Below are 26,340 nucleotides of genomic sequence, written 5' to 3'. Positions count from 1 at the left end.
GTAATCAATCCAAATAACATTTTAAAAAAGAGGGGTCCAAGAACTCGTTTTCAAGTTAGATAAGTTTGAATGATAAAATTCAGTCGAAAACTGAATGTTTTCCCGATAAGTCGTAGTTTGACGTCGTGAAAATAACATAAAATAGCAACGTCATTACCTTCCCTGTAACTGTATCGTATAATGTTGATTGCTGTATCCCTATTTTTGACATTTTTACTGATTATTATGTCTGGGTGTTTTTCACATATCGTTGTCAATATAATGGAATTTGATACAACGGTCATACAAGTGTAAGGTTAAGCTAGGTGTAAAACCAGGTTCAATTCACCATTTTCTACAGAACAAAATGCATGTTCCAAGTCAGGAATATGACAGTTGTTATCCATTCCTTTGATGTGTTTGAGCTTTTGATTTTGCCATTTGATTAAGGACTTACCTTTTTAAATTTTCCTAGGAGAATTGTTGTATTTTTACTTTTTTTTTACTTGTGAGTTCGAATGTCCATTTGTTATCTTTCGTCTCCCTTATTAGTCAAGTAGTAATATTCAGCAATGACCTCTAATAGCTGACCTTCAATTTATGTGGACTCCTGTAGATATTTGTTCTAATGGCAATCATTTGAAAAAAATCTGACATCATTAATTTGTCTACATTGGACTGAAAGTTACGAAGAGACAATAACAATACTCTGCGACATTGCTGTCATCAAAGCGCAAGTCTGATACACATTTCTTAATACATGCCATAAAATTACCTCGATAATATCACCTTACTTTGAATATAAATATGTTTTCTGTTCGCATGTGATATTTCTAATATTTTTCTGCAAAACAACAACATTGCATATCAAATCACTGGAATGTTTTGGATGTTTTGTTTTTACAGCAAATCTGTAACTTCGTTTATTCTTGTTTGCTTATGGCAAACGAGGATGGCTATACATCAATTGGATTCCCAGCAATAGGAGCAGGTGCTTTGGAATATCCTGTTGATGTAGTAGCAAAATACATGTATGATACAGTAAACACTTTCGCTAAAAATCGTCCCAACTGTATAATGAGTGTCAATCTGGTGTTGTACGACGAAGAGACATTTAATGTGAGTAAAAGCATTTCATACTGTTTTTTGTTTTTTTAAGTTTTCGTAATAATATTCCCTCCATGAACATTTCCGTCAGTGTTATTTGATTGCAAGATTAACAACATTCGAATTTTTTGCCGAATTTTAGCGTTCGTGGTATACAACAAACAGAAGAGAGCGTGAAGCATATGCAGAAAAAGAAAAATTGATAGAGCAATGTGAATTTTGCATATATTTTTCATGCAATCTCATTTGTTGATTTATTTTTTCCATTACTCTTGTTCACTTGATGTTTCCAATTAAGGAATGATTTACTAATATTTATTTTCCAGTACACGTTTTTTTATTAAATTTTTTATCACTGTTGTTTCACTCGCATTTGTGCTGTGCGGTCGCCGACGTTCTAGAAAGAGGTCGCGTAGTTATAGTCACTAGGTATGGAAAATATCGGTGAATTAGTGTACGGGAAGACAGTAAATCAATAGCAGTACATTTCTGAAAATTTAATAAGATAACGGATTGTCTTTCAAAAGAAAATTCACACACGCTTGTATCATTATAGTAAAACATAGCCATTCAAATTAATAAAACATATTCAACTTTTTTTTAAAATTTGTATCATATGACCTAACTAACTTGTATTGCGGTGCAATGAAAAAATGGTATATTGTGCATGTTTCGCTTTTACAAATAATAAAATGAAAATATAAAAAAAGAAGATGTGGTATGATTGCCAATGAGAAAACTCTCCACAAGAGAACAAATGGTACAGAAATTAACCACTATATGTCAACGTACGACCTATAACAACGAGCAAAGCCCATACCACATAGTCAGCTATAAAAGGTCCCTACATGACAATGTAAAACAATGCAAACGAGACTTCTAACGGCCTAATTTAGGTAAAGCAAATGAACGAAAAAACAAATATGTAACACATAAACAAACGCCAACCACTAGATTACGGGCTCCTGGCTTGAGACAGGCACATACATACAGAATGTGGCGGGGTTAAACATGTTAGCGGGATCTCAACTAACCTGGGACAGTAGTGTAACAGTACAACATAAGAACGAACTATAAAAACCAGTTGAAAAAGGCTTTACTCATCAGATGGATAAAAATACACACACAATTGTATGTGGTAAAAGTACACCCCAACAACAAAACAAGCTGAGTGAAACAAGCGATAAAAGTTACAATAAGACAATATAAAAAAAACAATTCGAACGAACACATCAACGACCTGATCAATGTACATAACAAAATCACTGCATTGAAAACAAATATGATAGTTAGCAATTAACGACAATCATTAAATTGAAGTCACTTCACTTCAAACAATGATACACAATTGTTGGTTTTAAAATGTTTAAGAACAATCAACCCTGCAGTCGTCTGACATACAACAGTGATGTGAGAGCAAAACATATCAACTGATTTAAATTGCTCTAAAAATCATTTAAAATAATTTAATTCATTCATTTTTTGCTAGGTATATAGAAATGAACACATGAAAAGATTACTGACCGCTGAACTTATCAGTCTTGAGAAGAATATTGAAAAAGGTAATTATAAGATACGCATGCTCTTATTCGAGTAACTTTTACACAAGTTACAATGATCCATTGAAAAACATTTATCTTCATCATAAACGCCACCAAATATACACTGGAGAACATAAGCGTTTCCTTACGAATATCAAAACAACATAAAAACATAACTGTATTGGTCAACTTTTCGGTTAGCATATGCAGTGGGATTTCCAGTGACACTAGAACAATAGAAAAGTCACTCTTCTTATGAAAGAGATAGGAAAGGTAAAAAAAAAACCACAAAATCATTATATAACTTTTTTACAACCACTATAAGTAGAGTATATGTAAAGGCTGAATGTGTTGATATATGATTTTTTAATTGCCAAACATGTTGTTAATTGAACAATCTATTTTTCAACATAGGGTGTATAAAAAAAACTGCCAGACTTGACTGCATATTTTTCTAAATTTTTTTTAAAAATATATCAAACCTCAATAATGTAGCTTAATGAGGATCCAATTTTTAACGTGTTCCGACATGTAGTTACGTCACAAGATTTTTTCAAAGTTGGGTCATTTTGTCTATATGAATGTCGGTATATTCGTATGATCAAGCACACCGACAAGTGTATCGTTGGGACAACTCGATATAATGTAATCAATATACGTGACAAATTACCTACTAGAGATGACCAGGATATTGACAAATGAACGTACGAAATACATATTAATGAATTAATCCAACCTAAAAACGTCGAAGTGAAAGAAATTGCATGGTTCTGCATGTAGTTCAAAGAAATATTACCTGTTTATCACATTACTCCAAGCATTAATAATTTAATGTTTGCAACAATAGAAAAGGGTGCACTCGATATTCAAGACTCTGTTTTAAAATTTGAGGTCCCAATGTATTTGGGGGGGGGGGGGGGGTATAAAAGGGTGAAAGCATAGATATTAAAGTTTACTATTATACTGATATAATTCATTTTTAATTTTAAATCTTGTTTTCTTTTCCGAAATGTATCTATCTTTGTTGGCTTATGGCCAGACAAGCCAGATTAGGCTGATTACAAGGAACCCTGATCAAATTAAAGAAATAAGTTCCTAAAATGTTTTTTTTTTTAATATTTTGCATGTCGTAAAAGGGGGATGCTACAAAAATAGATATTGAAGTTTATTACTAGTGTATTGATACTTTTGATAATCAAATTGCAGTTGCATCTCTTATGGTTATTACATTTTCCGCTCATTCAATTACATGTAGTTTATTCATTATAATTGCAAATTTTTACGAATATAAATGAGTTTACAGACTGCTATTATCCAATATACCACATCATAGGAGGTGCATACTGGTGAGGGTCCAATCTTTGAGTACTAAGAGATATAACCCCAGAAATTTGGACCAGATCACCCAAACCACGCACACAGATGGACCTAAAGAACGTTTCAACTGGCTGAGTATCACATTATGGCATTAAAAAAAATTGAAAAATCAGACAACATAAATAAAACATTATTTTAAAATGTTGGTTTAGACATTCTTGAGACAATTACATTTTGTGAAATTTGTCCAACTGCTATGGTTTCATGTGAAAATCGACAATTTAGGACATTATAGTTAACATGAATTACCGGAAATTAAGTTATTTTGTACACCTATTTTTCTACACTAAATCGATGGGTATATTACTAAACGAAATCCTTCCACATTTTAAACATCTAAAATAATGACCTATGGACTTGAAAGGCGTATTATTGGGAAGAACCGAAATACAAAAAAGTTGCTTTCTCGCCGAATTTCCAAAGTGAAGACCAGTAACTTTGGGAAAATTGATGGACTGCAATATAATTCCTTCATGTAGGTGTGTAAACGAGGATCTACCGACCCACCAATTTTCACGTGTATCTGAAATCAATTTTAACCTTTTAACCCCCAATCCCGCCTGTAGGCGTGATGGCGACAACCATTCTTTGATGGCCAGTATGACCCTCCATACCTTTTTTGAACTGCCCCACCTGAACTATCATGATAGCAGGAACTTCAACCAAGCAGTTCATGGTCCATGAACTCTTCTAAGACGTCTGTTTATGAAAATATGGCACTTTGAAAGCCGTTTATAAGTTCCAAATCGGAATAACGTGTAAAATCAGGTGGGGTAGGCATCTTTTGATGGCCACTACGAAACTGGTAGTCATTGTAGGTATAAAATATTATCGTAAATGCATGCATAGGTGGTATAGAAACACAAAAAGGTATAATATGGCCAATAGGAAACTAGTCTGTAAAATCTAGGTCACCGTTTTGTCAAAAATCCGTAAAAACAGATATTTAGGCAGACTTGACTAGACAATAATAATTCGCCAGCAAGACACTTAAGTCCCATATACTCCCAGTTAGCATGAATGGAATGAAGTAACTATAGGGTAAGACTTGAATGACATAGAAACACAGTCTGGTCAATGTTCACCTCTCAAGGTCGTTTTATTTTCGGAAAATAGACGGAAAATTACCATTTTTCAGTGGGGGTGGGTTCAAACGAGAGATTTTTTAGAAACCTCTTGGGGGCGAATGAGTTAAGGAGTTGCGATGCTTAGGTTTATATTGGAAAGAGTAAAATTCCAAAGTGTACTAACACTTATAAAATATTTTCCCAAAGTTACTGGTCTTTGGTACTTTGGAGTATCTGTGACAAGGTGCATATATATAATATATGCAGTCAAACTTTTTAATTCCAAAGGGACTCTAAGATATCTCAACGAACCGGTGCATCCTATCGTCATTGAAGTTTCACATTGTCAGGAGCTGTATAAAGTTGAGACAAAATACACAGGCAGTTGGAAGGGACAAACAGATACACAAACCGACAAATGCATTTAAACATACGGGGCGGGCGATTCCTATCCTATATACACAAAACTTCGTTTGCATGGAGGGAGGGTTTTACAATTTACGGAGGACATACACTTGTATTCCATGCCTCAACCGCACTTTCTGATTTCGAATCGTTTATTGTATTTCCGTTAGTTCTACCATTTGTGTCCAGGATCATAACTAAAATTCTTAAACGAAATGTCCTTCCACGAGGACCATTTTGACAAAACTACATTGGCTAGAGGTATAAGGTAGGGTTGAGATCTCACAAAACATGTTTAACCTAGCCACATGTGTGCGCCTGTCCCAAGTCTCTGGCCTTTGTTAGTCGTGTATGTATTTTTTAATTTTCATAATGCCTCCCTATCTTAGAAATAGTCGAGGAAGGTCTTTGCCAAATTTCATGCTTGTAGCAGGATAAGCACAATTTTTCACAAAGCCGCCGTGTATCATATTCACATTATGTTGACACGTCTTAGTTGTTAGTGCTAGCCCATTTCAAACAAGCTAAACAATTACAGCATCATTCGATTTTCTTTACCGATCACCTCTTGTCAGAAGAGCGCACTGTTTACAGGGGAGGTAATATTTTTCACCAGTTCGCGCACTGATAGGCTTGTTAAATTAGTGCAAATTATGAATCGTATAACGAACCTATAATATTAAGCATTGAAAGAGGGAATTAATTTGTATTACTTGCAGCAGCTAAAAAATATATTTTTTCGCCTTTGAATAGCCGAACTGGTAGCTATAAAAGTCCATCATTTTCTTTCTAAATTCAGACAAAACTGCATTTCTGCACTAGCAAATTTATATCGTTCCTTGAATGGTTTAGCCTTATGTACCTGCTGAAAATAAAACAGAACAAAATTACTTTGCTATCTTTAGATATTATTCCCGAAGAAGTATATACCAACTTTTTACAATTGAAAGAAGGTTACCAACGAAAGAAAACGTTGACATGTGATATGACTAGGACAAAGATAATTATTTGAGTTTATTATATGGACAACCGGACACACTAAGAAGCCCAAACAAATTAACACAGGAAAGTTCCATCAATCATTTAAAGGGCAGCTGTAAAGGACAGGAATAGCAATTCCCTAATACTCTAAGGAAACCTTTCCCTGTAACGTAATTCCTGTTTACATTAGGATAAAGGTGATTTATAGTGTAATTTATCTGCGGAATCTTTGACGTTTTAAAGAAAAGATAATTTTAGAAAACCATTGATCTTTATAAATATTCTCCGATTTACACCTCTATAATGCTCTAATTTTAAAGTCATAAGAAACGAGTGACCGGTGAAAAATAATGTTCTTCCAATTCTTGAACCAATGCATACAAACATCATTAACTTAGTCTTCTGTGCACGAATTTATATTTTTTTTCGTGTCAATTTCGTATAATCGTCAATTTTATTTTCAATCGGTCAGTGTTGTTGTGAAAATATGGCAGGTAATTAAAGTTCGTGTTTTGAAGCCGAAGTTTAACGATTGTCACCTGTTTGTCAACAATCGACAAAAAATCAACAAAAAAGCACGGAAATTGAGCACGTGTTTAACATGTTAATTCAGATAATAGTTTATTTTAAGGACATCCATGCGTATTGTGATCACCGGATTTTTAAGAGATGGGTCACACTGAGGTCACTTTGCATACGGAAAATATGTCGAGGGAATTGCTTCCTGAAAAGCAATTAAAATAAAGTAAACTTCTTCTAAATATGAATAAATTAAAGAATTTTCTTCAGAAAAAAGTGTATGTACAGAAGTTTTATAATGAAAACTGTCCATTGAGTTATAAAAAAACATATGCATTATTTTTTTTTTTTGATTTGAGGTTTCATATGACTTTAAGCTTAGTCTACTACAATTCCAATGTATTGAGCATAAAACATAGCCTGATTGCTTTAGTTAGAATCATTATTTTATGCACCATAATATTAAGTTGGCTCTAAGTATTGATTTCATGTATGTCAAAATAAAAATTAAGAACACAGTTGAACTGATTAGGAAAAAATTACTTTCTTTTTATTTTTTGCCCCCAGATAATTCAGGAAAGGTTATGCATCTAGAAGACAAGAGGTGCTGATATACTTTTTGTGGTTTCCAGCTTAGCGATGACATGTTATGACGCCAAATAACAAGATAGTTTTATCTGTAACATATAATACCCTTTCTTTCAGTAACCGCGAACAAAGTGTAGACGCAGATAAACGAAGCCAAGTGAATCTGATCTATAACATTTCCAAATAAATATTTTTCTAGGTCAAGATGACTGAGATTTAGTCAGAAACAAAGATACACTGATGAGTAACACTTTCTATGTGTTTCTAATAGCTCCATCAAGGCAGGTGATATCAGAAGCTGGTATTTAACTTTTACTTTTTTCTTCAGAAAGAAAATGTTGTAAAGACAGATAACAAGAGATGCTGCTTTTAATATCCTCAATTTCTTTTCTTCCTTCTTATGCCAAGAAAGGTGACATATGACGACTATTTGTGATATTTAATTTTGTTAAATCTTATCAAATTGAAATGAAAATAAAAGCTGGTCTATAACTTTACTAGTTCGTGTTTTTGCACGCTTAACCAAGACGGGTAACGAGGATCATCGCAAAGATGCTGATGTGTAGCATATTTTATCTTCAGCTAAGCTAGAACAAAAAAAGTCCGATGACAAGGGAAGCTGGCCACTTACATTCACCATTTATGGTTTCTCTCTGCGAGATATATATAATGCCAAGAAGGGGTTAAATAGAGTCATAGAAGGACAAAATAAAACAGAAGAACACCATGATAGACTAATGTCAGTAACAGCTGACAAAGAGGTAGGTTCACATTGTCGCATACTTTTTGCAGTTTTACATATTTCTGATTTCCCTTGGAGTTTGGTGTTATTTTTACATATTCTAAATAAGATACACATCCACTACATAGGAGATATATTTGACATTAAAGCTGGTGCCATATAGATATTTTTTAAGAAAGAGAATGTTTGAACAAACTATGCATACAGCTTTGCGTTCGATTTCCTCTATGTACTTTGTTAAATTATTAAATACTAGAACACACCCGCGAAATCACGGGCATTAGAGCTTGTGAAAATTTGTATGTAGAATTGCAGTAAAAGATTTCATATCTGAAGAATTTCAAAAAAGGTATCAAAATTCATAGGTACTTGGAAACAGTTTTAAGTCCTCTCCCTTGTTTCCAAAGTCCGTTATTTTTTTCTGTTAAATTCCATTATATTTGCGTTTCTGTATACTATGCATGAACATACGTATACTATAAATAAAGAGCATTTGCCATTAACTATGAATTTCTTCTCCTAGACGATCACTGCTAAATTATTTGGAGTCTCTGTCAACGCAATAATTATTCTTCTGTCCTCGAGTACTCTTATGAAATTTATGTGCAAGTTTAAAACCGGAAGTCCTGTATAACTTACATTTAAAAGCGAAATTGCGGACATTTTAAGGTTGAAAGTGTGTTAACTATTTAAGGCTGAATTTTTGTAAAAAAAAATATGTCTTGGAATTTAAGAAATGATATCAAAAGTCATATAGGTACATGGAGACAGGACAATATTTCTAAGCCCTCTCATTTTTTTCAAAGTCCGTTATTGTTTTGTTTTCTGTTATATTCCATTATTTTCGCGTTTCTTTATACTTTGAACATACGTTCCTATATTATAAATATTAGAGTGTATTTAATTTTCTATTAACTATTAATTCTATAAAGTTTTTTGTCCATGGCGATCACTGCTTTATTATATAGAGAGTCTCTATGTATTATAGTAGTATATTAAGGTTTATCATAAGGAATTGAAAAATATGGCCTTGTTTACACCTCCAAAATTACTATGAGTACAGACAAACTGGTACATCCAGGAAAGTTTTAAGGCATGGCAGGAACTAGATATATAAAAGTTATATGAAGTCTACGTTTCAGAAAATTAAAAACTTACCTGGATTTTGATGTCTGCAGAAGATAGCAAAATAAACAAACACCCGAGTTTCATTTGATACGATCCACTCAGTTACACAGTTTAAACCTGTTAAATCACCTATTGTTTACAGGTGTCTATTGTCCATCTATTTTCCATTTAAATCAATACTACTCACAACATTGATTATATGAGGGGAGCTTTTCAATCGTTTTCACTACTTAGTTAATTTTTGCACCTTCTGCAGGAACGAAAAAAAATGGATAGCAAAATCTAGAAAAGTTTATAATTTTCTGAAACATAAAATGCATTTAAAATTTATATATCTAGTTCCTGCCATCCCTTAAAACTGTTGCAGGTGTATAGGTTAGTCTGTACTCAGAGTAAAATTTGGGGTGTAAATACGGCCATTTTAGCCAAAAGATTATGATGAACCTTAATCATAGTATATACATGGGGATGATGCAGATAAACGTGAAAATAATTGTCTTGTCCCCGTACGAGTACGTATGAAAATATTGTGTAAGTTAAAACCGAGGTATAATAGAAGTGGTTCTTACGATCTAAAAACCACGATATGGACAACACTCGATTGGTTAATTTATTTATCATTTTTTATCTATCATACGATTGGTTATCAATGTTAAAACCGGTAGTCATGTCCGACTTAATTAGTTATCAAAAGTACCAGGATTATAATTTTATACGCCAAACGCGCGTTTCGTCTACATAAGACTCATTAGTGACGCTCAGATCAAAATAGTTAAAAAGCCAAATAAATACAAAGTTGAAGAGCATTGAGGACCCAAAATTCCAAAAAGTTGTGCCAAATACGGCTAAGGTAATCTACTCCTGGGGTAAGAAAATCCTTAGTTTTTCGAAAAATTCAAAGTTTTGTAAACAGAAAATTTATAAAAATGACCATATAATTGATATTCATGTCAACACCGAAGTGCTGACTACTGGGCTGGTGATACCCTCGGGGACGAAACGTCCACCAGCAGTGGCATCTACCCAGTGGTGTAAATAGTTATCAAAAGTACCAGGATTATAATTTTATACGCCAAACGCGCGTTTCGTCTACATAAGACTCATCAGTGACGCTCAGATCAAAATAGTTAAAAAGCCAAATAAATACAAAGTTGAAGAGCATTGAGGACCCAAAATTCCAAAAAGTTGTGCCAAATACGGCTAAGGTAATCTACTCCTGGGGTAAGAAAATCCTTAGTTTTTCGAAAAATTCAAAGTTTTGTAAACAGAAAATTTATAAAAATGACCATATAATTGATATTCATGTCAACACCGAAGTGCTGACTACTGGGCTGGTGATACCCTCGGGGACGAAACGTCCACCAGCAGTGGCATCTACCCAGTGGTGTAAATAGTTATCAAAAGTACCAGGATTATAATTTTATACGCCAAACGCGCGTTTCGTCTACATAAGACTCATCAGTGACGCTCAGATCAAAATAGTTAAAAAGCCAAATAAATACAAAGTTGAAGAGCATTGAGGACCCAAAATTCCAAAAAGTTGTGCCAAATACGGCTAAGGTAATCTACTCCTGGGGTAAAAGTCAGTTTGATGACGGAAACTCACTGCTATATTGTATAGAGTCTCTTTATATTATATAATAGTATATTAACCATAGTATACATGCAGATAAACGCAAATATAGTAGTATGTTAATCATAGTATACATGCAGATAAATGCAAGAATAGTCGTTCTCTCCCCGTCCGAGAAGTTATGAAAATTATGTACAAGTTAAAACCGAGGTATAAAAGTAGTGTTTCTTATGATATAAAAACCACGATATGGACAACGCTCTGATTGGCTTGTTTATTTTTCATTTTTGTTATCTACCATACAATTGGTTCTCAATGTTGAAACCGGAAGTCATGGTGTGATATGGAAGTCGGTTTGATGACGGAAGCAATATTCGGACGCCTAAATTTTCGTTTTTCTCCCAAAATAACCCAAACTGAATAATAAGAATGGATGACAAATGCGACTATGCAAGGTACCTATAGGACACAGAGGCATGATGATTATTAATTTATTGTGGGAGGAAGAGAAGCGACACACAAAATGAGGTCTTCTCGTTTAATAGTATAGATATGAAATGTCAAACATAAGCTTTTTAAAATGAAAACATTTGCCAAATATCTTTATCTTTATGATGATTAAAAAATAAAAAAATAACTGATACCCTAAACTGGAATCAGACATCGCAATATGTCCGAGGGATAATAAGATAAGATAAGTTGATTTGGTAGAGGTGATTACATACGTATTTTCATGTTTGTAATTATAAAAGATTTGAATATTAAAGCGTGTATACAAACTTACTTCTACTATCTTGTAGGTCCGTAAAGTGTGAACATGCACGAGCATAACGTATCAATTGAAACATAGTATAAACACCATACAACTGAGTAGAGGGTATATTACTGCTGAAAAATAAGAAATTGATAATTGGGCAGTGGAAATTATCATAACATATTCTATTAGTTATACAAACCAGATAAACTTTATGAATATAAAACTTTATGAATATAAGACTATGTGTCCAAATTATTACAATATCATGACAATATAGGATATATGTTATACATGTAAACAAATCTTTATGTACTTCACATCTTGCCACTGTATGCAATGTTACTTTCGTTCAACAAATCTATTTCTAATACTGATCATATTAAGATAAAAATAAATAGTTTGCTTTTTCCGAGTTGGATTACTCATTGCATTTCTTTAATTGATTTTTTGGGTGTTAAAAGGTTATGCATTTTTCTACAATCGAGTTGAACTCTACATTGAGATATTTTTTTTAATTCTCAAATCTAGCAACACTTATTAATTACTCTGCTTTTATAACTATGTACATGAACGTAATGAAAATGCTTAGCATCTATTTAATTCTTGACTTTATTGTAATTTCAGTTTTCATGCTTTTATTTTTTATCTTTTTAGGTAATTATGGATACAGAATTCAGCACGATTATTAAAAGTCATGAGGATGATTACAGAAGAGAGTCTGATGGGGCAGCGGTAGCGTTTAAAGACTATCAGAGAGATGTAAATGACGGTTTGCAGAAAGAAAAGACTGCATATCTGAAGAAAGACAAAGAAGATAAACTAGAAGTTTTGACAAAAGAAAAATCACCTGGTGAATTTCATTTATCATGATTCCACTTCTCCTGAATAAATCTGTTTCAGATTGACAAGGAATTCTATTCTCAGTTTGTCGGTCTTCAGCAAAAAAGAAATCGTGTATTTCATATGTTCAGCCCTATACTAGACTTAGCCGAAACAAGTAGTGAAAAGTAAAATAATAAAACTACCTAACTGTAACGAAAATTTAATCAAACAGATCGTATTCCTGATTGTTCTGATCCAACCCTCTGTGCGCACGTAACGAAATATTTAAAAATTTTATTACACTAACATGTTTCATTCCCGAGGATTCTATCCCTTGTTAAACTAATGCTTGATGTGTTTCCTACAGTTTTAGTTTGTAACCCGGATTTTTTTTCTCTCAATCGATTTGTGAATTTCGAACAGCGGTATACTACTGTTGCCTTTATTGACAGGATTAAATGCCATTTCATTAATAATTTTAATTTCATAAACACTAATTTGATGATGTAAAATAAGATTGTAACTCATTAAGACAAAGTTGCTATACAGAAAGAGCTATTTACACAGTAGCTAGGGATCCATTCAACTTAACAGAGTCGAGATTTGTACTGTCATCGATAAAGTATTACTATATGCGGTTTAAGGATGTACAAAAAATGTACATAGGTGATCTAAGGTAAAATTAAATAAATCAAGAATTCAAAATTAATACTTTAAGCTGGAAGAGTATTAGTTAAGGATCAAAATAAGCTAAAAATATTGATAGGTCATGGAGCCCCTTTTCAAGATATTTGATTTATTAAATATGGCGGGAAAAGGCTGATTCGGACTTTTACCTTATATTTGCATTGGTATTATTTGGGTCTCCAATCAAAAGAAAGAAAATCAAGAATCTGCTTACATTTTGTAATATGACCTTTTATGAGCTACAAAATAGGTGTTATGGGGGAAAATATTTTACCTTTTATCGTATGGAAAAACAAAGGAGTCCGAACATTGGATACTTATTTCAAAACCTCAACTAAGGACACCATTTAGCCGGGCTTCAAAGTTATTGTGAAATACTTATTCAAGAGGTTACGTGAATCAGATGTGGATACTAAAAAAACCAAAGATCTGTTAGAGTACATAGAATCTAAGATTCTTTCATCTTGCAATAGTATTAAAACATTTGACTTTTCTTCACTTTACACAAGTATTCCACATTCCAAACTAAAAGACGAATTAAAAGAGTTGGTCTTGCTTCGTTTTATAAAAAAATGTCCAACGTAGATACAAGTGTCTTGTCTTAGGGATGGATAAATCCTACTTTGTAAAGGATCATACTGATTCAAACAAAAAATTCTCTGAAACTGACATTACTAAGATGCTTGATTTTTTGATTGACAACATATTTGTTACGTTTGGAGAATGAGTTCTTCAACAGACTGTCGGCATTCCAATGGGAACTTACTGTGCCCCTCTTCTTTCCGATTTGTTTCTTTAAAATTATGAGGCTGACTTCATACAGGAACTTCTCCGGATGAAAAATAAGAAGTAAGCAATATCCTTTAACTTTACTTTCCCCTATATAGATGATGCTCTCTCACTAAATAACTCGAATTTGGTGCCTATGTTGAACGCATCTATCCCATCGAACTAGAGATAAAGGATACAACAGATACATTTAAGTCTCACTCATATCTTGACTTACATCTAGAAATTGACAATGGTGGTCGGTTGAAAACAAAACTTTACGACATACGAGATGATTTCAGCTTCCCAATTGTGAACTTTCCATTTCTATAGAGCAACATTCCAGTAGCGCCTGCATATGATTTTCCCGCGCTTGACTTTCCTATCATGATTTCCTTGATAGAGGATTGCTGCTTATAAGGAAGCTATAAAACCAAGATTTCCAAATGATGAAGTTGAAATCATCCCTTCGTAAATTTTACGGACACCATCACGAGTTGGTTGACCGTTATTGAATAACCGTTTCATAGATGATCTCGGATATGTTTATAACGTCGAAACTAGAATCCCCTTCCATTTTCATGAATGTGACCTACCGAATTGGACTATTTACCGGGTTTGTATTAACATGAGCAACCAGACAGGTGTCACATGAGGAGCCGGATCTGCTTACCCTTCCGGAGCACCTGAGATCACCTCCAGTTTTTGACGGGGTTCCTGTTGCTCAGTATTTAGTTTTATATGTTGTTTCTTGTGTACTATTTTTTCTGTTTGTCTTTTTCATTTTTAGCCATGGCGTTGTCAGTTTATTTTCAATTTATGAGTTTGACTCTTCCTCTGGTATCTTATTCCCTCTTTCATTAATGCTCTTTTTCTTTAAAAAGATGGACAGATGATACAAAGAAAAAAAGTAAATTGTTAAATAGGAACGACACCATGTATCTAGTCATTACCAAGCCTACACTCGGTTGCTCTTGCTGTACCTTTTTTTTTTTATTTGTTCACGCATCATTGTAAATATAACGGAATTTGATTCGACTGTCGTACAAGTGAGAGGTTTAGCGATATAGAACCAAGTTCAATCCACCATTTTCTACATTTGAAAATTCCTGTACCAAGTCAGGAATATGACAGTTGTTGTCCGTTCGTTTGATGTATTTTATCAGTTGATTTTGCCATTTGATTAGGGAGTTTCCGTTTTGAATTTTTCACAGCGTTCAGTATTTTTGTGATTTTACTTATTGATAGGTCAGTTTAATTCAACAGTGTCATCCTTGGTATAAAACGTTGGTTGCGTATTATATAATATCAGATTGGTGAATGTTTAATGTTTGGTACTTTCCATTATTTCTTATTTTTCTCCTCCTAACATTTGGATTTCCTTTTACGTAATGAAAGTAATTCATCAATTGAAACTAATGTGGCGGTTTAGTGCTATACTAAGGAAAATAAAAAATAAAATACCCATGATTAATTTACAAAAAAAAAATGTTATGATACCTACATTCTGAGAGATTTCATAAGAAAATTGGTCTCACTTTTTTTGGCTGTATTGGCTTCATATAATTATTTTCAATTTTAGGAGATAGAGGAATATCTAAGTGGCCACAAGAATGGGAAGACCAGGGAACACGTAATCTGAAAGCTTTTCGACTACTGAACTCATCACTAGAATACAAGACTGTTGAAAACAAGTTTATAGAATCTGTATTTAGTGGAAGACCAGAATGGTCCGCCCAGTTTAATAAACAGACATTTAAAGTTACAAAGGTAATAAATTCACCCAATATATAAATAATATATGTGATCGGATAACAACGTAATATGCCTCACCAAAACCGTGATTCTGGGCTGTCTATTTAACAGAAACCACCTCCTTTTCTAGAAAAAATGATTTTGAAATAAGTAATATTGAAACTATGTGGTTTGAAGTTAAACCCAGCTATAAGAAATCTTTTTTATTGTGCTTTGTTTATAGGCCACCCAAGTCACTAATTGGTTGGATAGATAAGTTTGAGGATGAGATTAAGATTGCAATGAAATATAATTCAGATGTAATACTTATGGGAGATTTTAACATAAATTGTTTACAACCCAATAAAATTCCACAAAGATGGTTAACTGCTCTAGAAACTTATAACTTTCAACAGATAATTAAGGAACCAACTAGAGTAACAAATGAATCAAAAACTTTGATTGACCAAATATATGTCACTAGTTTAAGCATGGTTAAAGAGGCTCATGTTTCTAAATATTCTATTAGTGATCACTATCCAATATGTATGACAAGACAAGAGAAATTGTATGATAAAAAACATTCTCATTCAACAATCACTTATAGAAATTTTAAGACTTTTAATGAGCAAAATTATTTAAAAGATTTAAAAAGTGCACCTTTTCAACATATTAAATTTGAAAATGACCCATCTGTTTGTATTGAAATGTGGTACAACATTTTTAATAACATTTTAAATAAACATGCCCCTATTGTGAAAAAGAGGGTAAAAAAAGACGGACAGCCTGAATGGTACAATAAAGAAATCTCATATGCAAGAAAAATGAGAGATAAATATCACTCACTGGGAATGTGGGCTGAATATAGATTCTGGAGAAACAGAACAAAACATATTATTGATAAATCTAAACAGAAATATTATAATGATATGATAAAAGACTCAAAAGATTCTAAAACACTATGGAAATGTATTCACAGCCTAAATCCATCTAATCCATCAAAACCACATGAACTTATTACAACTGGAGACCATAAAACAACCGATCATAAAGAAATTGCTAATACGTTCAATAATTATTTCACCTCATGTGTTGAAAAATTAAGGCATAGTACGGCACCAATCAACTCAAATTTTAATACTCTGACAAACTATGTACAAAAGAAATTCTTGAAAAAAAGGCATAATAAATTCATCATTCCTCCAGTAAAAGTTTCAGAACTATTTGCTGAAATAACTAAACTAGATGTTAAGACATCTTCTGGTACTGACAATATAGGTCCTAAGATTTTAAAACTTAGTGCTCCTTTCATAGCATCTTCCTTAACATACATTTTTAATCGAATGATTGATACTGGTATTTATCCATCTGTTTTAAAAAATGCCAAAGTAGCTCCAATTTTCAAATCTGGTAAAAAAAAATGTAGCTAGCAATTACAGACCAATATCTGTTTTGCCAACATTATCAAAATTAATTGAGAGACATGTATCAAAACATCTGTATAAATATTTGACAAAGTTTGATATTTTACACCCTTCCCAGTCTGGTTTTAGACCCAACCATTCATGTCAAACTGCCCTCATTAATATTATGGATAAATGGCTACACGAAATGAATAATGGAAATATCAATTTGGCAGTCCTCTTGGATTTTAAGAAAGCTTTTGATGTTGTTGATCATGTAATTCTATGTAAAAAACTTCTAATTTATGGCTTCCATGAAGATACTGTTGAATTTTTAAAATCATATTTGAGTGAAAGAACACAGCAAGTCCATATAAATAATCAGTTTTCTAATAAAAAGTTTATAAATTTTTTATCAATACTTGGTCCCATTTTGTTTGTTTTGTTCATAAATGACCTTCCATTACACATCAAAAACTGCCATACAGACTTGTATGCTGATGACACACCTATGCATACATCAGGAAAGACTATTGGTGACATGCAATTAAAAGTACAAGATGATCTCCAATGTGTTGAAAAATGGTGTCATGAAAATAGCATGTTTATAAATTCAGACAAGACGAAATGTATGGTTATAGGTACAAGACAAAGGCTGCGTTTAAATCAAGCAGATCCAGTTCTAACTATTGAGAATAATATTCTTCAAAAATCATCAATTGGAAAACTTTTAGGTGTTAGAATTGACTCTAATCTGTCCTGGACAGGCCATATTAATTACTTATGTTCATCAATTTCATCAAGAATTTTTTTACTCTGTAAAATCAAGAAATTTCTAAATATTGATCTAAAAAAATTATTTTATAATGGTTATATTCTCCCACTGATAGATTATTGTTGTATTATTTGGAGTGGTTGTGCTAAAAATGAGCTAGTCAGAATAATAAAATTGCAAAAAAGGGCTGCAAGACTTATTTTAGATGCTGATCCACTTTCATCATCAGCTCCACTGTTTAAACAGCTTGGATGGATGACAGTAGAGAACAGAATCTCATACCACAAATCAGTTTTGATGCATAAATGCCTTAAGAATGAAGCCCCTGTATATCTCACTGAAAAGTTTAAAGAAATGCCAGAAATAAACCAATATTGTTTGAGAAATGCCTCTTGCAAAAATTTACAAGTTCCAAAAGCCAAAACATAAGAAATCTTTTATATATTCAGGATCTATTTTATGGAATAACTTACCAATATCCCTGAAAAAATCAACCTCAAGTACAAGCTCATTCAAAAAAGATTTAAAAAATTACTTGATGGAACATTAAGAAGCTGTGCGTTTTTTATATGCATAATAATTTTCACACACTTACTCAAACTTATGACATTGTTGATGCCAATACTATACATGTCATATATGAATTTGTAACTTTTACCTGTTTTGAAAATTGTATATTTCATAACAATTTTTTATTTCATTATTATTCATGTATGTGTGTCTGTTTGATATTTTGTAATTGTTTGTTATATTTCATTGTATTTTATGAGGGCCTCAGGGAAGATTAGCTTTACAGCTAACTGTGTAACCCTCTTTAAATAAAGAATTATTATTATTATTATTATTATTATTATTATTATATTATTATTATTATTCAAATACTATTCCATATTCCTAAACCCATGGTTCTTTTTTTTAAGTATTAGGACGCTTTGTTTCTATTCAATATGAAAAATCTTGTAAAATACACACAAAGAACTTTTAAGTGTATTCAATTTCCATAATACTCTTTTCACATATAAAATATATGATTTTTATTTTAGTACTCATTTATCATATGAAAGAAGATTAACTTTGAATTACATACATATATAGAATATCTTAAAAACTAAACTGCAACCTGTTCATACAATAATTTTCAAAATAGTATGTAAATTTGAAGTTAATTGTTCATACAAGATTATGAATTAAAATATAAGGAGAAACAACAAGAGGTATAAGTTAAGAAAATAAATATCTTGTTACCTAAAATATACTTTACAAAACTGATTATTTGATTGTTGTAATGTGTTTACATAGTCTTATTAATTACTGATATTTTTTTATATTTCTTATTTTTTTGTTAGATTGAAAGAGTACAAAATGTGTCTTTATACGACATGTACAAGATGGAGAAGGCTTTACTAGAGGAACAAAATCCTGAATGTACAAAGAATGAACTGGAATTATGGCATGGTACACCAAATAAAACTGTCAATATGATAAATTCTTATGGTTTCAAACAATTTCATAAAGCAACCAGTAAGTATTTATTTTTTAAGTCTGCATGAATATTGCAATAGCTATAGTGTTCATGAATATCTGTAAATGCACAATTTTATGGGAAATAATAAGGATATAGCAGTTCGCTGATCTATATGACGTAACCATAACTACGAAGCCTTTTGTTATAACCTCAACTACCACACAGCGAAAATGTGAGGGGAAAATCGGGGTGAAAGAATTTAAAAAACTGGTAATATTTGATTTTCAAATATCAACTTTTGTCACTGCTGAGTCTTACATAGACGAAACGCGCGTCTAGCGTATTAAATTAAAATCCTGGTACCTTTGAAAACTATCAGTACAACAATTCATTTGTTAACTGTTGAAGGAAACTTTCATTCGCAAATTTTGAATGTTTAAAAAAACATATCTCTATGTATGCACTTATTTGTCAACGTGCTCCACGTGCTCTATGTTGGTGGTTTATCAATGTCACGATTCAGTCACCCACGGCAAGAAACTTTAATGTTGATAAGCTTGCGATTATCAATTACAAAATGGAATATAATTTGTCGATAATACGAATTAGATTATTAATAAATGTAAAATAAAGGCAACAGTAGTATACCCTGTTCAAAACTCATAAATCCATGGACATAAAACAAAATCGGGATAACCTTGAATTGTTGACTTAGTTAAGTACATATACTTCAATTGGATCAATAGTGTCGATAACATTAAAATTACAAGAAACTTGTTTTATATGACTAAATGAAATACTAAATTCATTTCCATTGTGCTAGTTTCAAATTTGACAGTTCCCCTGATACTGCCGAAGCCTACCATTTTTTTAAACTAAACTCTCAAAGATGAACAATTTGATAGGAAAACAATCTTGATGATTTCTCCCTTGCGATTTATCTACCATTTTGTTTTATCCACATTGTACATTGTTGCAATGTTCTTGCATAAGTCTACTTCTATATAATGCATAACAAATCCTTCATCACAAATAGGAATGTGATTTTGCCTTGGTTCGCATCAGTCTCACATATACTTTATGTCATTTCATTGTTCTTTTCGATACTTTTAGCTTTCGGTCACAAATACTGGTATGTTCTTCAAATACTTTTCCATATGTATCCAAAAATCTTTTTGTAGTAACAAACAGTCCTTGGTCATCTTTTGAAATAGGTGGATGGACAGGGATGAAGTTTTTTTTTTTTTAGAATTGTAACTTTCAAATTGCTGCTTAATCCAAAAGTCTTAAAATTGGCTTATTTAAAATGGGGAAATGGAGCTTTACACTCTCTTGAGTGTATCCAAAATCAAATTTCTGACAGTCTCATCACCAGCAGATTTTATTCTGAAATTAGGTAGATGTTTTTTGAAAAAAAAATGTTTTTCAGTAGCCATGATCATGAGTGAAATTGAAGGAATGAGCCAAATGGGATGAGAAGATTATGGTTCATGATATTCAGTTACAGTTAGTGCCAACTTATAAAAAATGTATCAAAGTTTTATGATCAATGATTTTTTATTTTTATAAAAGTTATCAATATAAATTTCGTTGATCATATGATGGCCTCCTAATAAATTTATTATTGATTTTTTCCTGATTTGTTGTAAAAAAAAAACATAGTTTTTTTCTGGTAAATACATAACTACATGTAACTCACGTATTATCTTTGGAATTGCTAACATAGAATGTACACATTTCGTGAGGTCACCTGCGGACTCGGAAATTTACAATCTAAAACATGAAACCTGGTGATAAATTCCTGACCAAACTATCTGTAAAGTAATATGTGTTTACATTTTAAAAAATCTTTAAATGAGTAGTAAAAAAAAAACCATTGAATTAATTGATCTTCAGTAAGAATGAATTAAAATATTGTTTGGGCATAATGATTGGGAACTTACAACTATTGATGCTAATCCTTGGTGGGGTTCGTGTTGATTTAGTCTGTATACGCCCGTCAAAATTTTGACGGGACGTATTATGGTATACACATGTCCGGTGTCCGTCCGTCCGTCTGTCCGTCTGTCCGTCTGTCCGTCTGTCTGTCTGTCTGTCTGTCTGTCTGTCTGTCTGTCTGTCCGGCGTAAACATGTCGCACCGTAACTTGAGAACGACTTATCCAAATATCATGAAACTTAATATTATTGTTTCTTATGATGGTCAAAAGATCTGTATACTTTTTGGTGAAAATAAGATTTAACTTTTTGAGTTACGGCACTTTGTAATTAAAACAGGGGTGTGTTTTTTTTCACATGTCTCACCGTATCTCAAAAAAGATTCTTGATTATGGCTTAAAACTTTAAACACTTCTTAGTTATATTAATCTCAATATCTGTTTACTTTTTGGCGATGATTCAAAATTTCATTTTTGAGTTTTTGAGTATTTTGTAAAAAAGGGGGAGAGGTTTTTTACATGTTGTGCCGTATCTCAAAAACAATTTATGATTTTTGCTTAAAACTTTACACACTTATTTGTTATATTAATCTTAAGATCTGCATACTTTTTGGTGATGATTCAAAATTTTATGTTCGAGTTATTGAGTATTTTGTTAAACAGGGGAGGTTTTTTTTACATGTCGCGCCGTATCTCAAAAATAATTTATGATTATTGCTTAAAACTTTACACACTTCTTTGTTATATTAATCTAAAGATCTGTATACTTTTTGGTTTTTGATTCAAAATTTTATTTTAGTGATATTTAGTTTAAAAAAAAAACAGGGTGAGGGGTTTCACATGTCCCGCCGTGTCTCAAAAACAATACATGTATATGGTTATTGCTTAAAACTTTCTCAGAAACTATTTATGATTATTGCATATAACTTCCACATAAGACGTCGGGCGTATCATGCGCTCATGGCGCAGCTGTTTATTTACTATGTTGTGTTTTCGGTACTATTATTTGTCATCTTTTAGCCATGGCGTGTCAGTTAATTTTTGATGAATGAGTTTGAGTGTCCATCTGGTATCTTTCGCCCTTTTTTACTATTTCTGTTCATAACATAATTCAGGAAAACTTTCGAAATGTTATGTCAACGAAACAAATATCCATTAGAGCCGTGGATGTAATCATTTTTTGAAACCGGCTTACAGAAATAGACAAACCCCATACTTTAAAGAAGCCTAGAAAATGCCCCGACACGACAAAATGTTTAAACGTTGAAAATAAACAGTCTGACTTATGACGAAACAATACATGAACGACCAATATGACAGACATCAACCCACTGACTAATAGCTTAAAATTCTTGGTGACTCTGCTGTTACTAATGAATAAGGCGGGAATGCACAAAATCTTCAGATGACCATAGAACAGAGCACACAAACAGACAGTAATGAAAACGATGATTTACCAGGATTTGTCATACAGAAATATTCGTCCCAAGTAGATGTAGATACTGCTTCTATAAGCCATGCATTGCCGATGAAAAAACACAAATGAGATGGCTTGGTCAGTCAGATATACCCGATCTAAGGAAATCAAGTTTGAGAAAGGAACATGTAGCCATGGCGTCGTCAGTTTATTTTCGATCTATGAGTTTACGTTCATTTGGGTTTAATGTTCTTGATTCTGCTGCAGGATTTTTATTACTTCAAAAATATTTATCAAGAATACACTTTACAGATTATTTGTAGGTTATGTGACATTGTTTGAAAATCCCTCCTTGAACAATGTAATTCTCAAAATTATGTCCCTGAAATGAATGTGGCAAAGACATTTGAATACCCCACTATTTCATTCATTGACTGCTATTGATACTCTTTTCCTATTGACTGCTATTGATACTCTTTTCCGAGCCATTAAGTGACTGTTCATCTCATGCTAATGAACTTTCGATGTATTATCAAAGTTTTCCGGATCGTGGCATTGATAAACGATCAACACAGACTTATGGAGCACGTGAAAAGTAAGTAACTTGATAGAGCGATGTAAGCTTTTTCATTCTCTCTTTTCAAATTAGACATCTGCATATCAGTGTAAAAATAAAATAACAAAATAACGAGCTCCAAGAAAAATTCTTAACGGAAAGTCACTAAGCAAAATGATAAATCAAAAGCTCAAAACATCAAAGCAATGGATAACAACCAGCATATTTCTGTCTTGGTATACATGTATGCATGTTCTTATGTAAATGTAATGATTTTTTATATTCAACTTGTTCCTTAAGAATAAATTATTACCATTACCCTTCAGAGAATTATATTGCAAGAACGTACACGTACTCTAAGACTTGTTATATAGTAAAACTTAACTAATCAAATATATACAACATATTCACCTTTCTTTGAATTAATTCTAAATATTATACGACATTACCAATACTGTTCATAATTTTAAATGTAACAAAAAAAAAGAGGCAAGTTATGTACTGTTGACAGATTGAAAAGCATTATGTTCTCTAAGGAAGCATTTTGCCTTTTTACGTTATAAATATTTTAATATCTGGTGTTTTTGATGCCCCACCTACGATAGAAGAGGGGCATTATGCTTTCTGGTCTGTGCGTCCGTCTGTTCGTTTGTTCGTCCGTTCATCCGTCCGTCTGTCCCGTTTCAGGTTAAAGTTTTTGGTCAAGGTAGTTTTTGATGAAGTTGAAGTCAAATCAACTTCAAACTTGGTACACATGTTCCCTATGGTATGATCTTTCTAATTTAAATGTCAAATAAGATTTTTGACCCCAATTTCACGGTCCACTGAACATAGAAAATGAAAGTGCAAGTTTCAGGTTAAAGTTTTTAGTCAAGGTAGTTTTTGAGGAAGTTGAAGTCCAATCAACTTGAAACTTTTACACATGTTCCTTGTGATACGATGTGTCTAATTTAAATGCCAAATAAGATTTTTATCCCACTTTCACGGTCCACTAAATATAGATAATGATAGTGCGAGTGGGGCATCCGTGTACTTTGGATACATTCTTGTTTCAAACAGAAACTTCATCAAAAACTACCTTGACCAAAAACTTTAACCTGAAACTCGCACTTTCATTTTCTATGTTCAAGGGATCGTGGAATTGGGGTCAAAAGTCTTATTTGGCTTCAAAATTAGAAAGATCATATCATAAGGAACATGTGCAGTAAGTTTCATGTTAATTGGACTAGGGCTTCATTAAAAACTACCGTGACCAAAAACTTTAACCAAGACTTTAACCTGAAGCGGGACGAATGGACGGACGGACGAACGAACAGAAAAACGAACAGACGGACGGACGCACAGACCAAAAAACAAAATGCCCCTCTACTATCGTAGGTGGGGCATACAAATCGATTATAAGAGTTGTTAACAACACTTATTTGATCCTTATTTAGGATAGACTTACGCTAAAATTTGAGCAAAATATTTCATTTTTAATGATAACACAAGTGGGTAAACAAATTATTTATCAGTGAATATGATTGAATATACATTGTTATGGCTTGATATGTTTAGTATGCTATACCTTTGTAATTTGGATATTTAAAAGGGATGAATTGTTGTTCATTTGTATTGTAGAAGAATTAAAATGGGATGAAGGTGTCTTCTTTACAGCAGACGCCTCACACGCAGCCATGAAAGGGTTGAGAACCGGTTATGCAGCTGATGAGCAATGTATTTACATGTGTAAAGTGTTGACAGGTGTTCATTGTAAATGGGTAATAGGAATGCTCGAACTTCCATTTAGACAAGATGGAACTATTCTAAAATTCAATTCTGCAAAGGATGATAAATATGACCCTGTTGCTGAATATATAATATTCAATTTCAAACAGGCGTATCCACAGTACTGTATTAAATTCAAATATTAGTCGAACAATACATACTATTGATTCAGATCTGATTTGAGTATTAATATTACAAACAGTATCATTATGTATGATATTTTCCGTCTTAAATATCATTCAAGTGCATTTTATTATCAAATACATGTGTGAATGTCCTAGGTTCAGAAGCCTTTATTTGTCTGTCGGGATTTTTCATAATGTTTACTCAAAGTATTATGCATCTTTTAGAAGAAGATGAAAACAACACGATATAAGTTTCATGCTTCCGAAGTACTTTTCTGGATTTACCTTCACCAGGACACTCGAAGTAGAACATTTTGAATCTAAGGATGTATAAGGCCTGCAGAAGTTAAAAAGTTATGGTATAACCTAAAAGGAAATAACAATTTGCCAAATCCATCTAAAGTCAACTTTTGATAAGGGAGTTGAAACCTTAGTTTATTTTAGTTTTCATTATTAGGTCTTTCCACCTTTCCGTGGAAAGACCTATTGAATTTGTTCTGATTATTATTAGGTCTTTCCACCTTTCCGTGGAAAGACCTATTGAATTTGTTCTGATTATTAGGTCTTTCCACCTTTCCGTGGAAAGACCTATAGGGTTTGTTCTGATTATTATTAGGTCTTTCCACTTTTCCGTGGAAAGACCTATTGAATTTGTTCTGATTATTAATTTTTTTTTTTTTTCTTCCGCTTAATTTTTTTTCTTGCGTAGTATTGCTGTTTCAAAAGATGTCGCTTAGATATTTGAAATATGATATCGTATAGTTTATACGCTTTAAAAATTTACAACGACGTAACAAAATACTTAACGTTGTAAGAGTTATCTCCCCAAACACTGTTTATTTTGATTGAAAGGGTGCGCAGACAATAAATAGGAGTTTTTGCCCATCTTGCATTTAGAATTACGCGTAAAGTGATATTACTAATAAACCAAACATATTAAAGACCTTGGGTCTTTTGATTTAAGGTCCTTGGTTTGTGAACTTGAAATTGAGGTCAAGGTCATAGGTTAATATGACGTTCTAGATTTTGACCTTTGCTTTAAATTCATATAAATACATCATACAGCCATAGGAACTAACATTTTAAACTGATTTTTAATATTTCAATATCAAAAAAGATCT

The 26,340-nt window shown here is 32.5% G+C and overlaps 1 protein-coding gene across 1 annotated transcript; it reads left to right on the top strand.

The window, feature by feature from the left end:
- Positions 1 to 898: 898 nt before the first annotated feature.
- Positions 899 to 25,240, top strand: LOC143070985 (protein mono-ADP-ribosyltransferase PARP9-like). The gene is made up of 7 exons (XM_076245080.1): positions 899 to 1,098; positions 2,576 to 2,648; positions 8,147 to 8,325; positions 12,419 to 12,614; positions 15,624 to 15,811; positions 19,300 to 19,474; positions 24,948 to 25,240. The coding sequence occupies exons 1-7, from the start codon at positions 919 to 921 to the stop codon at positions 25,238 to 25,240; spliced, it is 1,284 nt and encodes a 427-aa protein (XP_076101195.1). The 5' UTR covers positions 899 to 918.
- The last annotated feature ends 1,100 nt before the right edge of the window (positions 25,241 to 26,340 follow it).

Source organism: Mytilus galloprovincialis, chromosome 4 (assembly GCF_965363235.1).
Source record: "Mytilus galloprovincialis chromosome 4, xbMytGall1.hap1.1, whole genome shotgun sequence".
In the NCBI taxonomy this organism is placed as follows: domain Eukaryota; kingdom Metazoa; phylum Mollusca; class Bivalvia; order Mytilida; family Mytilidae; genus Mytilus; species Mytilus galloprovincialis.
The sequence above is the reverse complement of the archived record's forward strand: the minus strand, read 5'-3'. Positions and strand labels throughout refer to the sequence as shown.